A 15,105-nucleotide genomic window follows, 5' to 3' on the forward strand; every position below is an offset into this window, starting at 1 on the left:
TCGTTAATATGATCAATTGATGGGTAAATATCATGTTCATTGCTATAAGTGGAAAAGAGGCAAGCCTTCATTTAATTGTTTTTTAAATAATTTTAAAAATTATTTCACCTCAATAAGACATTAAAAACTAAGAGAACTGCAAGAAAAGTGTACAATATGTCTAAATACTTGTTACTTTAATGTGTTTTGATTTCTCCCAGCCTTTTGCTCTAGCTATATTTATTTCCTCCATTTATGTTTTATATGATCTGTTGTTTAAAGTCGTTTATTTCTCCATACAAGAGTTTTGTATTCAGTTAATTTTCTTTTTGTCAATAAAGAAAAGAAATACACTTATAGACTCATCCAGTCCAGCAGAGGTCGCTGTACGCTTCGCGTTTACTAAACGGAAGGGTTTTCCATAGAATGCTAAAAAGCACAGTTTAAATGCTCCGAGCCTCTCGCGTGTTTTGGCGGCTCTGAGAGCTCAAATTGCGGCAGAATGAGCTCCGTTCAGCTGCTGCGGATGTCGGTATATGAGCGGATCAGCGCCGCTGCTGAGGACGTCCTACGGCACCTGGAAAACGGGAAGAAAGGGGCTAAACTCCGGACACAGAGCGCTCTGATAACTGCGCGGCTAACGGCTGTGGCGGAGGAGATATTCGGTCTGTTTAAGGAAACGTTGGCGGAGTACGAGGAGAAACTGCAGCGGTCAGAACAGGAGATCTTCCGCCACAGGAAGCAGCTGGATGCTCTGCTGAAACCTGAGGTTCGACTGTACCGATCTGAACAACCACAGCTTTTTAAAGCCGCAGGAGCCGCTGCAACACCTGCAGCCAGCGGTTACTCGTCCACTTCCGGTCAACTTCACAATAAAAGCCCTGCAGATCAGAGTGAAGAGGAGCCTGAGGAGGCTAAAGACACAGGTGGGAACATCACAGCCATACATAAGATGCCATCATCATGCCAAATATCTCTAACTAACCCTGTTAATTATTTATACATCTTTACAGTCTGTTGTACTCACAATTTAAAACTGATATGATCCATCTTGTGGGATTTCCTTTTTAAATATCCATCTTGAAATGTATTCTTTATTAGGGGTAAATTATCACCAAAAGCTAAAAAATTGGGATTCCACGAAAGGACAGAAAACCACTCACAGGTTTGTAGGAATTGATTTTCTTAAAGTCTGTTTATGTTTTTAGTCTAATCACATGCTTGACTTTTATTTTCAGACCTTCTGAGGATTGTGACCCTAGATGACTCGGACCTCTTGCCCCACCCGCCCCAGTTCAACCCACCAAACCTGAATCGATTTGACTCTGATAATAACATCAGCTATGCTTCCTGCTCGTCGTCACCATGCTCTTCTCCACCCTCCTGCCGCCTGCCGGCCTCGGCGGGGACCGATGAAGATGAGGACTGGATGGAGTGTCGGTCTCTCAAATCTGAGGGCAAAAGGAAAAGAGGACGGCCTTTCGGATCAGTTGGAAAAAAGAAGAGAAGCCGGTGTTTTGGATCTGTTGGGAGAAAGGAAAGAAGTCCACCTCTTGAATCTATTGGAAAAAAGAAGCGAGGACGACCTTTTGGATCTTTGGGGAAAAAGAAGAGAGAACTTCTGGGTCTTGAACCTTTAGGTGTTGTGAAAAAACGAAAGCGAACTCCTCCTACAGAAAGTTATAGCTGCTACGTCTGTGGGCGCTTTTGTCCTGGCAAAGGCTTCTTGCTGCAACACGCCCTAAGGGTCTGTGGCAGCAATCCGGACTTGCGCTGTGGCTTCTGTGGCGAGCTTTCAGACTCTGCTGACAGTCTGATGGCTCACCTGCAGGCTCACCAGCAGAACACTAAAACATGCTCCATCTGTGGGAAAACATTTACTTCCATCAGGGCACAGGAGCTGCATTTCCGTATCCACACCGGAGAGAAGCCACATGCATGCCTTGAATGTGGCAAAAAATTCAGACAGAAGAGCAACCTGATGTCTCACTTGCTGGTCCACGCTGCAGAGAAACCTTTCAAATGTAAAGAGTGCCCGCGCGCCTTCTGCCACATGACCTCGTTGGAGCGCCACATGGAGGAGCACAATGAAGAGCTGATCCTCTCCTGCAGCCTTTGTAATCAGGAGTTTAGCAAGCGGAAAGACCTGCGTAAACACATGGCGACCTTTCATGAGGATGGCATTGGTAAATCAAACAAAGGCCGCACTTCAGTGTTGTCCAACTGCAAAGTGTGTGGGGAAGCTTTTGACCGAAAGATACTGCTAGTTAGACATGCAGGGACTCATGTGCAGGAACCAAACAGCTGCTGCGGAGTTTGTGGAAATCAGTTCGACTCCATCGACAGCCTCATCGCTCACCTGCGTTTCCATCGGGTTGCTGCCAGAACCTGCGAGACCTGTGGAAAATCCTTCCCAGGTCGATCGGCGCTGCTAATGCACCTGAGGATCCACACCGGAGAGAAACCCTTCACCTGCAGCTTCTGTGAAAAGGCCTTCAACCAGATTGGCAACCTAAAAATGCACCTGAAGATCCACACGGGCGAGCGAGCCTTCTCCTGCAGCATCTGTGGGAAGGGCTTCACCCAAAAAAACAGCCTGGACACTCACATCCGCTTCCATAACAAGGAGAGGCGCTTCCTTTGTCAGGTGTGCGGGAAAGGCTTCATGCAGGACGTGGACCTGAAGAGACACATCCTTATCCACACCGGAGAGAAGCCTTACGTGTGTAGGGTCTGCGGAAAGAGCTTCCAGGCCAGACGGTCGCTCAACGGTCATGTCAAAGTGCACGAAGCTGGTGGGAATGTGGACACTGCTGAGTATCAGAGGACGGACAGCTTTTTTTCTGGAAGCCTCCAGCTGTAGACCAGGACCAAACTCTTTCCCCAGAAAGGTTTTTTTTTTCCACCAAACTGGTTCCACAACTAGCACCAGTTTCTCCTGTTTCTATCACCATGTGGCTGGTTTAGTGGATAAAAACAAAAACGCATCCTCAGCAGCTCAAGGCCAGATTAAGCAGAACAACAACTAGTGAGATTTATTTAAGAGCCATGTTTAAAACTCCTGACGTAATTTTAGTTTTAATCTGGCAAAGTTAGGACAGACCAACAAAAGCTTCTGTCTTTTGTCCCGCTTCTGTTGATCTGGCTGTCCCTGTTTTCAAAGCAGAGCAATGCACCACGGAGCAGCGCACTTAGACACTGTTTTTAGATGGTCCATTAGAGGTGCAGCAGTCGGGGTTTTCCTAGATGAACACAGATTTCTGCATTTATTTTTGGTCTGATCTGCTAATCCAGATGTTGAAAAATTACTTCTTTTTTTTTTTCAAACATACAAAAGTGAAAGAAATGCTGCAGGTTCATCAGTAGAGGTAGTTGTTTTGAGCCAAGCAAAAAAATGAAGGAATTAATAGATTATCCTCACTTATGCATCAAAGCAAATGCCCCCAACTTTTACCTGATTTTCATGATGTGAGATGTCAGGGCAACAGGTCTATAGTCATTGAGGACTGATGGGTGAGTTTTCTTTGGTACCGGAACAAGACAGGAGGTCTTCCACAACGCTAGAACTTTCTTCTGGGCCAGGCTAAGGTTGAAGAGATGCTGCAGAATCCCACAGAACTGCTCTGCACAGGCCTTCAAGACTCTAGGGCTGACATGATCTGGACCTGCAGCCTTATTCCAATTCAAATGAGGACCAGAGTCAAAATAAGTGGAAGTGAAACAATAGTATTCAATTATACAAAAAATGTCAACATTTTCTGATTATTTATCTCTGTAATTAATGAATAAACTTTATTGCAATGACAAAATAAACTGATACACACTGATTTTAGTACATTTGTTCTGCCAAATGGTAACACGTGTTAAATGGTGGTTAAAAGGTGATATTAGTATATCTGTTAGATATACTGAGATGATTAATGGGATTTTTTTAGTTAAACCATCTTCAGAGGATGAAATAAGGATAGGAAATATTTACAAGAACAGGCGTGTAAGGGATAGAGTGGTGTGGGTCCAAGTTGGATCTCTAGAATCGAAAAACTAAACCAATTCCTCTGCAGAACTGGTTAGGAACTGGTTCAGTAGTAACTGGTGGTAAAGGACTTTTATAGAAACATCTGTTGGTCTGTTGAATTTTAGTGGCCCCAGTGTGAAACATATTTGCAGTGTGGAGAACTTCCAGTAAGAGCTGCAAACGTCACTCAGTTTTCCTGGTTTCTTTGTTTTATCCTCAGTTTGCCATTTTGTTCTACGGTAGAGGCATTTTCTCTTCTAATTAAGAGAAATTGTAAATATTTCTGTTTCATTTAGTCAGATTTTACGATTTGGTGATTTTTGTCTCTTCTTTTTATTATATTTTGGCCTTTAGTGTCATTTTAAAGGCTTAACAATTTGTTAATTGATCACACATGTAGTGATCAGATTTATCTCTGGTTATGAGACACTGAAACGGGCTGAAACTGGATGAATTGCACCTCTGGTGCTAAATTTTATAAGAAGCTAAAACAAATGATAAAAACTGATCAGATATTTGTTTCTACTGAAAGAAATAGTTTTCCAAAAAAATCACAAGACTGAGCATTGATCTTAATTTTGATGGAGGTTTTACTTCTCGTTAAATGTTTTTTTCTGTAAAGTTTGTTTCAGTACAAGCCTGATGTTGATTGATGATGGTTGTTCTCTGTTGCCCAGACTGGCTGGACTGCATCACCTTCTTTACCTCAGTAGTAGATATTATGGGATATTATGAGGGTCCAGTTTTACTGAACAGAAGCAGTCGTATGTGTTTGTTTTTCTTTTCTTTGCATGCAGACATGCATCTCTGTTATTTCAGGCAGGATAGCAGCTTAAAGACTTGATTCTGAAGCTGTGAGGATTCAGAATGCTTCAGAAATTCAGCAGCATGTTCTTCTGGATCTGGTTTAACAAACAACTGTGACGTTTCAAGCCGTTACAGGGAGTATAATATGTTAAATATAGTTTAGTTTTTGTTTTTTATTTAGTTGGACAATAAAAGACGGATCTCCAAAGAGAACCTCATACTCTGTATCTGAGTGGTCTTTGCCAGGTGGACCCTAGAGGTGCCCTGGTCAGCAGTGTGAATCAGACCTCTTATCAGGTGTTTCATTAAAAAATTATATTTGTCATCATGGGGAAAAGTTTTCTTCTCATTCAGAAAGAGATTTCATTATTTTTCGTGTCCAAAATGAGAGATTTAGTTTTTATGTATTAGTTTTCTCCATCATTACTGGCCAAGGCTTTTTAAGTTTGATAAATCTTTTTGTTTTGTTTGTTTTTTACTGTAGTGGACGTTAAATGAAATAGAACAGCAAGCATTGGACATGTTTAGCTCCTCCGTTCCTGCAGGGGGAGCTACTCCTTTCTGTGATCATCGATGACCCGGACAGATCAACTCCATCCCGATTATTTTCCTTCCTGCAGGCCCTTAGCCGGAGCTTTGTACCGGGATGTCTCTGACGCTGTCCCCTCAGAGCTGCGGGCTCCGGTCGCTGGCCGACTCTGTGTCGGAGCTACTCTCTACAGTCGGTGAGGATATCCTGGGTGCGCTGGAGAAGCGGGCCGTTGAATCAAGGTCGTTCGGAGGTTTGGACCGCTTGGTGCAGTTGCTGCGGCCGCTTTTCACGGACGGGATGGCAGCAGCTGTGCAGCGGATTGTCGTGCTACTGGAGCGGGAGGTGGAGGTGTACCGGCGGCAGCTAGAGCGGCAAAGCCGGCTGCTGGAGGCCGTACTGAGCCCGGTGGTCCGGCTGAAGCGGATAGGTGAGATGCTGCTTGGAGTCACGTCACAGGCCTGCTGTTGCTAGGCAACCAGAGACCAATCAAAACCAAGCTGCTGATTACTAAGTCTAATCGATTAATTTATGAATCGAGCTTATATTGTTTATACGCGAGTAAGTATGGTGCATATTATTCAGTAATAGGAGCTACATGTGCTGATAAATAAACCTTTTTTAGGTTAATTGTTTTAATAAAAAAATATCCTCATGAAAAAAAAGTTTAACTAACTGAAACAGAAATACATTAAATATTCAAATTAGATTGTTGACAGTTAAGGAACATTTATAGTCATTATGCACATCCTCTATTGTAACTTATAAAAAATACTTTTCCTGATTTATTAAAAATCCCCAAAAACATTTTCTTCTAATACAGAACTATTTGCAAAAAGCTGTCTCTTTATCAGAAGTCCTACAGAAAAATCCGAAATATTTGTTTAGGATTATTCTGAAATTAAAATGTTAAATAGCCTATTAAAAGGCTTTTATAATGAGAACAAATCAATGTTTTTTTTTTTTTTATTTGCTGATTTTACTCCTCTTTGACCATATTAAAAACATTTGATTTTGAGGACAGATGTTGATGCAATTCAGTTCGATTTGTAGATTAATTTACAGCCTGGAGGCTGTATAAGTTAAATGTGGATTAAACCAGGTACTTGCATTCACTGAATAAAAGGGGGTTTTTTTTCAAATTTTTTTTTTTTACTTTCTTCAAATTCAGAAGTTTGCATAAACTAAGATTACTATGATGTTAAACAATTTGGGAGAGATCGAATGAGGAAGTCATGGCTTTGTAAGCGTCTGATATGCCAATTTAAAACTTTTGAGCTAATTATCCTTGCACCATTATGGAACAATCAGAATAAATTCGGTTAATTTGGGCACAATTTCCAGGTGTTTGAGGTGTCATGATAATCTGTTAAACAATGATGCACGAATAAACACCATGGTAATGTCCAGCCTGCATACCGTTCAGGAAGGAGACTGTTTCTTTCTTTCACAGATTAAGGTCTTTTGATGTGAAATGTGTGTGGCAACCCAGGAACAAAAAGCAGAAGACCTTGAAAGTGTCAGAATCCACAGTGAAAGAAGTTCTCAGCTGACATTGACTGAAAGGCCACTCAGAAAGGAAGAAGAAATTAAAAGTGAAAAATAATCCAGACTTTTTGGAGACATGTCCCGTGGTTTGATGAGACTATCCTTACATCTGCAGAAAAAGGGTGCAGCTTGCAGTCTGAGAACACGTTCTTAATTCTTCAGAGTTAAGATATAACGAACGGACATTACGTAAAAATATTGAAGGAACATCACAAGGTATAAACCAGGTACTTCAAGCTTGGGTGTAAATGGGTCTTTATAGTACAGACGCGAAGCTTAGTTACAAAGTAGCTTAAGGAAATGAAAGTCAGTGTTTTGGAGTGGCCATCAAAAAGCCCAGATCTTAATCCAATAGAAGATTTGGGCAAGGTGCCCTACAAACCTGACCCAGTTACACCAGTTCTGTCTGGATGGAATGGGCCAAAAGTCCAGCAAAGTGCTGTGAGAAGCTTGAAAACGTTTGACCCAGGTTATAGTGTTCAGGCAATTATAATAAATACTGAGGAAATGTATGTAAATCATTGCATATAAAACTAATTTAGGTTATCCTAGGACAATGGGAAGTGTTTAGTCCTACTTAATGATGCAGTGAGAAAAAGGGTTATTTGTATTTTTACGTTGTTGGAAAATATCTTATTTCAACTTTTTTTTTTCTTCTCATCATCCAGATTTACTTTAACAAGGCTAAAAATAGGCCCGAATCTGATGATATGATCAGTTCTTTATTCTGATTCTGATCGGAGTGATTTGACCATTACAATGCAATCAGAACTAAACTTTTATTGTACAAAATGAGAAATTAGAGCTTTATGCTTCAACTAAAATCAACTTATTTGCACAACAAAAAACCTTCTGCAGCATTCCTCTCTGGCCCAGATTGTGGCAAAGATAATTTTTATTACTGGCTGATACTGATTTCCTGTTTTCTTTAAGGTTTGAGCCCCAGAGTCTAATCATCTTTGCAAGAACTCCAACACACACAGGCTTATTTGAGTAGGCTTTATTTTAATTCAACAATTAAATGAAACTAACATTGAAAAAATGAGCTGCAGAAAATGAAGTAACTAAATAATTAGCCACATTTATGAGACCCTAATCTAATGTGGCTTTTTTCAAAACAAATTAGGTCAAACATTGTGCTGTTTGATGAGTCTGATGACAGATTAAGAGGGAAGCTTTCAGTTTTTCTGCATTTAGTGAGCAATAAAGAAAAGTATTCGCTATTTGACCTTCAAGTAGAAATTGAAGAATGAATGAAACTGGTTATTTCTGTGAATGAAGTATCAGCTAATATATGTCTGTTCTCTCTTTCATTCTGATGCCTTTCATAAATACAAAAATAAAACCTTTACGATTTTTGTTTTGTTTTAATGAGTAAAAAAGTGACAGCATATGTACTTGTATTCAATTAAATATACTTTCATCCAGTGTTATTTACAGATGCTGTTACAGTGTTTGAAGAGGATTCACATACCTTGAACATTTTCAGATTATTTCATTAGTACTACAGACTTCAATGTTTTCATTTGGGATTTTATGTGAAAGACCAACGCATAGTATAGAATAATTACTAAGAGGAAGAAAATAATATATTAATTCATACATAACAAAATTTATACAGTTACCAGAAGCATATCTGTACTTTGTTCAACCACCTTTTGCTGCAGTTACAGCTGCAAACATTTGGGGTTTGTCTCCGCCAGCTCTGAACATCTAGAGGCGGAAATTGTTGCACATTCTTTTTTGCAAAAGACCTCATATCCAGTCAGATTGGACAGAAAGCATTTGTGAACATCAACTTTCAAGTCCCCAGACAACATAGCCTCTAGGATCATTTGAGCACTCAAACCCCTCCACCACGTTAAGGTGACGGTTCAAGGAGGGGTACTCGACCGGAAAAGGGTGGCTTGTCCTCTTCAGGTTGGAGGGGAGTTCCTGCCTCAAGTGGAGGAGTTTAAGTATCTCGGGGTCTTGTTCACGAGTGAGGGAAGAATGGAGCGGGAGATCGACAGACGGATCGGTGCAGCTGCCACAGTAATGGGGGCGCTGTGCCGGTCCATTGTGGTGAAGAGAGAGCTGAGCCGAAAAGCAAAGCTCTCAATTTACTGGTCGGTCTACGTTCCTACCCTCACCTATGGCCATGAACTTTGGGTCATGACCGAAAGAACGAGATCACGGATACAAGCGGCTGAAATGAGCTTCCTCCGTAGGGTGGCCGGGCACTCCCTTAGAGATAGGGTGAGGAGCTCGGCCATCCGGGAGGAGCTCGGAGTAGAGCCGCTGCTCCTCCACATCGAGAGGAGCCAGTTGAGGTGGCTCGGGCATCTATACCGGATGCCTCCTGGACGCCTTCCTCGGGAGGTGTTCCAGGCACGTCCCACCGGGAGGAGGCCCAGGGGACGGCCCAGGACACGCTGGAGGGACTATGTCTCTCGGCTGGCCTGGGAACGCCTTGGGCTCCCCCTGGAGGAGCTGGAGGAGGTGTCTGGAGAGAGGGACGTCTGGGCGTCTCTGCTGAGTCTGCTGCCCCCGCGACCCGGTCCTCGATAAGCGGAAGACGACGAACGAACGAACGAACTTTCAAGTCTTGCTGCAGATTCCAACTGGATTCGTGTCTGAACTTTGACTGAACTTTGACTGGGCCATTCTAATACATAAATGTGCTTTGATCTTACCCATCCCATTGTAGCTCCAGCTGTATGTTAAGAGTTGCTCTTCTGCTTGAATGTGAACCTCCACCCCCCAGTCTTAAGTCTTTTGCACCCTCTAACAGGCTTTTTTTTCCAGTACTGCCCTGTATTTAGCTCCATCCATCTTCCAATAAATTCTATCCCTGTCCTTGCTAAACAAAACGTCACTACAGCATTTTGCTGCCAGCCCCATGTGTTGCTGTGGGGACCATGTGTACAAGGTGATGAGCAGTGTTAGTCTTCAACACATGGCTTTTTGCCTGCAAGTTTCATTTCTGTCTTGTCTGACCAGAGCACCTTCTTCCACATGGTTGCATTGTTTCCTACATGGCTTATATTAAACTGCAAATGGGACTTCTAATGGCTCTCTTCAAGCAACAACTTTGTTCCTACCGCTCTTCCATAAAAGGCAGGTTTGTACAGTAGAAAACTAAACAACTGCCAAGATTCTCCTATTTGAGTTGTGCATCTCTGCAGCTCCTCCAGAGTTACTATGGGACTCTTTTCCGCTTCTCGGATTAATGCCCTCCATGCCTGGCCAGTCAGTTTGTGTGGGATTAAATATAAATGTGTGCAGTTGTGCAACAATAGGGTTTGGTTTGGCTATAAATAACTAAGTGTCAAAGGCAATTATTAACCAAGTTCGTAATTTAGATCAGAATTACCAAGTCAGGGCATGACCTGATTATCAGGAAATTACAGCCAATCAGCTCTCAGCCTCTGTCAGTTATTCTTCTATGAATTGAAATAGATGGAGTGAAATCATGATCAGCCCTACTGCACTCATGTACAGAATAAATAAACACAACTTGTCTCCAAACTAAAATAATTTATTAGCAAAATAATTCAGCTTCAAGTTAAAATACTTTAGTCGACAAACTCTGTAGCTAGCCTAGTAACATTCAACTAAACTACTGAGTAAAGTAAGGAAATAAGGTAAACTAATAACTTCCAAAAAGGGAAACAAAAGAATAAAATTGAAACCAGTAAAATGATGCAGCAATAGTTTAATGTGAATATTTATTTTCAGAACCAAGGTTTGTTTTGAGGAATTTGGAGTGAAGCCTGTCACGTGAGTTCACAATATCACGCTGAATGATGTTTTTTTAGCCACTAGTGAGTGGCCTTTATTTTTCTCACTTTCTCAATAAGCTGACAGGAAATGGGATGGAGGGAGAGAGGGAAGACATGCTGCGACGGTAAACTAGCCGGAACTCGAACCTGTGATAGCCACGTCGAGGACCAAGGCCTCTGTACATGGGCCACACGCTTAACCCCTGCCCCACCGCCACACCGTCACTGAATGATTTTTGAAAAGAGTGATAGACTGCCAACATGGTGGCATAAAGCGGTTACAGACTCTGTTTGGCTGTCAGACGGCAGGCAGCGTGATGATGTCACGTCCAGATTAGCTTCAGCTAACACATAGGAAATAGCTTAATTAGCAAACCTTTGAGTTCCACACATACCTTCAAATATCATTAATACAAATATTAACACAGTTTAGCACCTTTTTAAGGACTATGCGGACATATTTTATACAGGTTAGTAAGAGCAGATTGGAAAAAACAGATAGCAATACAGTGAGTTGCTGCTGTGCATTCTGGGATTCAGAGTTTTTAACCAGTCTTTGGTTTTCTGTGTGTAATTCAGTTGTTCCGTTCCATGGCTTTCCCAACAGAGCCAACCCTTTTAGATTTTTATTTCTAAAAAATGCTAAAACAAAAACCAAAAAAACAACCATTTAGCATTTTCCGTTGACTTCAGAATTATGCACTGCTTTGTTGTGAACCATCACATAAAATAAAATCAAATAAAAATTTGTAATGCAACAAAATGTGAAAAAGTTTAAATATTTCTATGAACTGAGACGTTTTCCCTCTCTGTCAGGCTCCATCAGCTGCTCAGCCATCAAGACGACCACAAATGATGAAAGCCTCTCTTTGCTGTCAGTTCCAGGAAGTTCTGCCTCCTCAGACATTTCTGCCGCTGAGAGTGATGAAGAATGGACTGGCATTAAAAACCCCTCTGAGGAGAAAGAGAAAAACGCAGCAGATGAAGGAGGCCAGGCTGCCTCTTCAGATAAACCCGCATTTAATCGCTGTGTAATCTGTGGGAAAACTTTCCGTCACAAAGGAAATCTTGTGAGACATGTAAAAACACATGCAGACTCTCCAGATAATCTCTGTGGAGTCTGTGGAAAACGCCTCGAAGCTTCAGAAGTCTTACCAGACCACCTCGGCTCTCACAGGGAAACCGTTTGCACAAGCAGGACCTGCAAGGTCTGCGGGAAGACGTTTCAGAACATGAAGACGCACATACGGAGTCACACTGGGGTCAAACCTTATAGCTGTGACGTCTGCAGCAAGAGTTTCCCACGAGCCGCAGCACTTAAGAGGCATAAGCAGATCCACAGCAAGAGAAAGCCCAGCACCTGTGAGATCTGTGGAATTACATTCTCTGAGAACCAGCTACTCCCGGAGCACCTGAAGACACATAAAGATCAGAGCGAAGGGGATGATCTAAGAGAGGACAATAATTCAGAGACCTTTAAACAGAAAGTAAACACAGACGGGAACTCTGCTTTGCTCTGCTGCCGAGTCTGCGGAGATTCCTTTTACAGCCGAGGCTTCTTAAGAAAACACGCAGAGACACATAGCAGCGACTCTAAATGTGTGTGTGGAGTTTGTGGGAAGCAGCTGGATTCACCAGACAGCCTACAGACTCACCTGCAGTCTCACAAGGAGACCGGTGGGACCTGCAGCATCTGTGGCAAGAGTTTTCAGAACATGGAAACGCACATGCGGATCCACACAGGGTTCAAGCCATTCCGTTGCCCCGCCTGCAGCAAATGCTTCCCCAGAGCTGGAGCTCTGAGGCGACACAGGAAGACCCACAGCGCCAAGCATCCACAGGTTCATGGGAGAGAAAACACAGAGTCTCAAGAGGACGTCCAGAGCGTCAATCCAGAGGGTCAAAACACCAAGGTGTCAGGTTATCCATCATCGAGCTGCAAAGTTTGCGGGGAGATTTTTCAGAATAAAGGTAATCTAAGGAAGCATGCCAAGAGCCACTCTTCAGAGTCTGTCTGTGGAGTCTGTGGTGAGAGTCTGCTGCTGACTGAGACATTGGCCGACCACCTGCAGAGCCACAGGGAAGAAGGGAAGGTTTGCCACATCTGTGGCAACACCTTCCAGAACATTGAGACCCACATGCGAAGCCACACGGGCATCAAACCATACCCCTGCAGCATCTGCGGGAAATCCTTCCCACGACCCGGCGCTCTGCGGCGACACAAGAGGATCCACAGTGGGGAGCGGCCGTACATCTGCGAGTTCTGCGGGAAGACATTTACCGAGAGCACCTCTCTGACGGCCCACGTCAGGAACCACACCACTGACCGGCCTGTCAGCCGTGTCTCCTGTGAGACTTGCGGCAAGAGTCTCGTCTCTGTCCAAGTCCTGGAAGTTCACAGGAGGATTCACACGGGCCAGAAGCCGTTCTCCTGTCGCATCTGTGGGAAAGCCTTCAGGCAGGTTGGGGGGCTGAATGCCCACATGCTGACACACACCGGGGAGAAACCGTTCAGCTGCAGCCTCTGCAGCAAAAGCTTCAGCACCAAAGGATACCTGGAGACCCACATCCGCTTCCACAAGAAGGAGCGGGCCTTCGGGTGCCACCTGTGTTGGAAGGCCTTCGTCACCAAGAACGACTTGAAGAAACACCTGCTGACCCACACCGGAGAGAAGCCCTACAGCTGCCAGGTCTGCGGGAAAAGTTACCAGGAGAAACGCTCCCGGGATGTCCACATGAAGGTGCACCAGTTGGTCCACGAAAGCAGGGAGCCAATCAGAAGGCAGGAGGGTCTTCAGCCAAGCTTCATCCAGCTGTAGAGAACCAGTTCAGTTCAAACTGGTTTTATAAACTGGTGAACAGGAATCATGTGAGAGACAAAGGGAATTAACCAAAAAGAATGAGTGAACCGGAGAACTAGGCTACCAAGTAAGGCACAATTTTAACCTGTTTAGGACTATTTTCAGATTATTGCATTAACATTTTACAGAAAAAGGAAAAACGCATTAATTATTGAGAGTTTTAAGCCGAAAGAAACAGAAATAAAATGAAAAATTAAACTTTACCTAATTTATTGAAAACTTTTCTTAGTAGTTTTCCTGGAATTTTGTGATAAACGTTTAACATCTTTACCATCAATTATGTTTTTCCTGAATTTAACCTTTTATTGAGTTTAACTTTTGTTTTTGCTTTCTCAGAAATGTCATAAGCATTGTCAACAGTTATTTGATTCATTTATATAGTCCTTATTTATAAAGACATTCTGTAATGTAGATGTTTTTACCCAAAAGAGAACATTGTAAATAAGGTCAGACAATTTTTATTGTTCTATGTTGATGTATTTTATGTTTCACTGATACAATGTAACAAAAAGTGACAAGAAAACAAACCATGTGAAAAATATTCATTTGCTGTGACGACTGTTTTTGGCGTCTGTAAAGACTGAAATAATTATGAAATGGTTTAGAAAGTTTGATTTGTACTGTGTAGAACATAATTTACACAGTGGTGCAATGTTTCTGTAGACACATGACCAAAAGGCTTATTTCTCCTTTTGTTGTCTCAGTCATTGATAAAATATTACATGTGTAAAAACTTTGCATTACATTATAATGATCATGTTGTTCCTTTCAAGAACTAGTGACGTCTGGATCAATGGAGCACAAACAGAAGTATGAACCAACGGACTATAATATGGAAAACAAATGTAATGGATCTTTCCACCAGATGTCACTACAGCATTTAAAGTGCATCCATCCATCCATTGTCTATACCTGCTTCTCTGTGCAGAGTCATGGGGAAGCTGGTGCCTATCTCCAGCGTTTATTGGGTGAGATGTGGGGTACACCCTGGACAGTTCACCAGGTCATCACAGGGACACATAGGCATTCACACACGTCTAAGGGCAATTTAGAGACACCAGTTAACCTAACAGTCATGTTTTTGGACTGTTGGAGCAAGCCGGAGTACCCGGAGAGAACCCACAGATGCATGGGGAGAACATGCAAACTCCTTGCAGAAAAACCCCAGGTCAGGACTTGAACCGAGGTCCTTCTTGCTACCAGCTGCATCACTGTGCAGCCCGCATTTACAGTTGAACTGTTTAAATTGAACCTCTACCTTTATACCACACAGTACCTGTAACACTTCCTTATGACAATCACAGAAACAATTTCATTTAAGTTTTAAAAAAATCATATAATTAACTCAAATAATGTATTATTAGTTCTGTGTTGTATGTGGTTGAAGGTAAAGACAGCTTGTAGTGCCCTTCAACATTTACTTCATCCACAGTAAACTGGGAACAGGGGAGAAAATATTTCGGCTTTTAATTGTGCGGACACATCCTCCCCCCTTTCTTTAGTTACTGGTTTACTTCCCTCCACTTTAGACATCGTAAAAGGCAAAGTTTAATTTTTAAACTTGATTGTTTATGGTCAGTAATTTACTGATTGCGACTGGAT

General features: G+C 42.5%; 2 protein-coding genes across 2 annotated transcripts; both read left to right on the plus strand.

Annotated features, from left to right (window-relative positions):
- Positions 1-394: 394 nt before the first annotated feature.
- LOC124879312 (zinc finger protein 879-like) lies at positions 395-3,296 on the plus strand. Its single transcript, XM_047383804.1, has 2 exons — positions 395-905; positions 1,218-3,296. Exons 1-2 carry the CDS (start codon positions 482-484, stop codon positions 2,840-2,842), a joined length of 2,049 nt encoding a protein of 682 aa, XP_047239760.1. The 5' UTR covers positions 395-481; the 3' UTR covers positions 2,843-3,296.
- Positions 3,295-14,100, plus strand: LOC124879310 (zinc finger protein 345-like). Its single transcript, XM_047383801.1, has 2 exons — positions 3,295-5,760; positions 11,459-14,100. The coding sequence occupies exons 1-2, from the start codon at positions 5,448-5,450 to the stop codon at positions 13,459-13,461; spliced, it is 2,316 nt and encodes a 771-aa protein (XP_047239757.1). The 5' UTR covers positions 3,295-5,447; the 3' UTR covers positions 13,462-14,100.
- Positions 14,101-15,105: the final 1,005 nt, after the last annotated feature.

The sequence above is a fragment of the Girardinichthys multiradiatus genome, chromosome 13 (assembly GCF_021462225.1).
Source record: "Girardinichthys multiradiatus isolate DD_20200921_A chromosome 13, DD_fGirMul_XY1, whole genome shotgun sequence".
In the NCBI taxonomy this organism is placed as follows: domain Eukaryota; kingdom Metazoa; phylum Chordata; class Actinopteri; order Cyprinodontiformes; family Goodeidae; genus Girardinichthys; species Girardinichthys multiradiatus.

What these genes read in the sequence shown, in the direction of transcription:
- LOC124879312 (XM_047383804.1), top strand. Translation starts at nt 482, where the DNA reads ATGAGCTCCGTTCAGCTGCTGCGGATGTCGGTATATGAGCGGATCAGC. An exon ending in TGAGGAGGCTAAAGACACAG is followed by an intron (nt 906 to 1,217) that starts GTGGGAACATCA and finishes TTTTATTTTCAG; the next exon opens with ACCTTCTGAGGATTGTGACC.
- LOC124879310 (XM_047383801.1), top strand. Translation starts at nt 5,448, where the DNA reads ATGTCTCTGACGCTGTCCCCTCAGAGCTGCGGGCTCCGGTCGCTGGCC. An exon ending in GGTCCGGCTGAAGCGGATAG is followed by an intron (nt 5,761 to 11,458) that starts GTGAGATGCTGC and finishes CCTCTCTGTCAG; the next exon opens with GCTCCATCAGCTGCTCAGCC.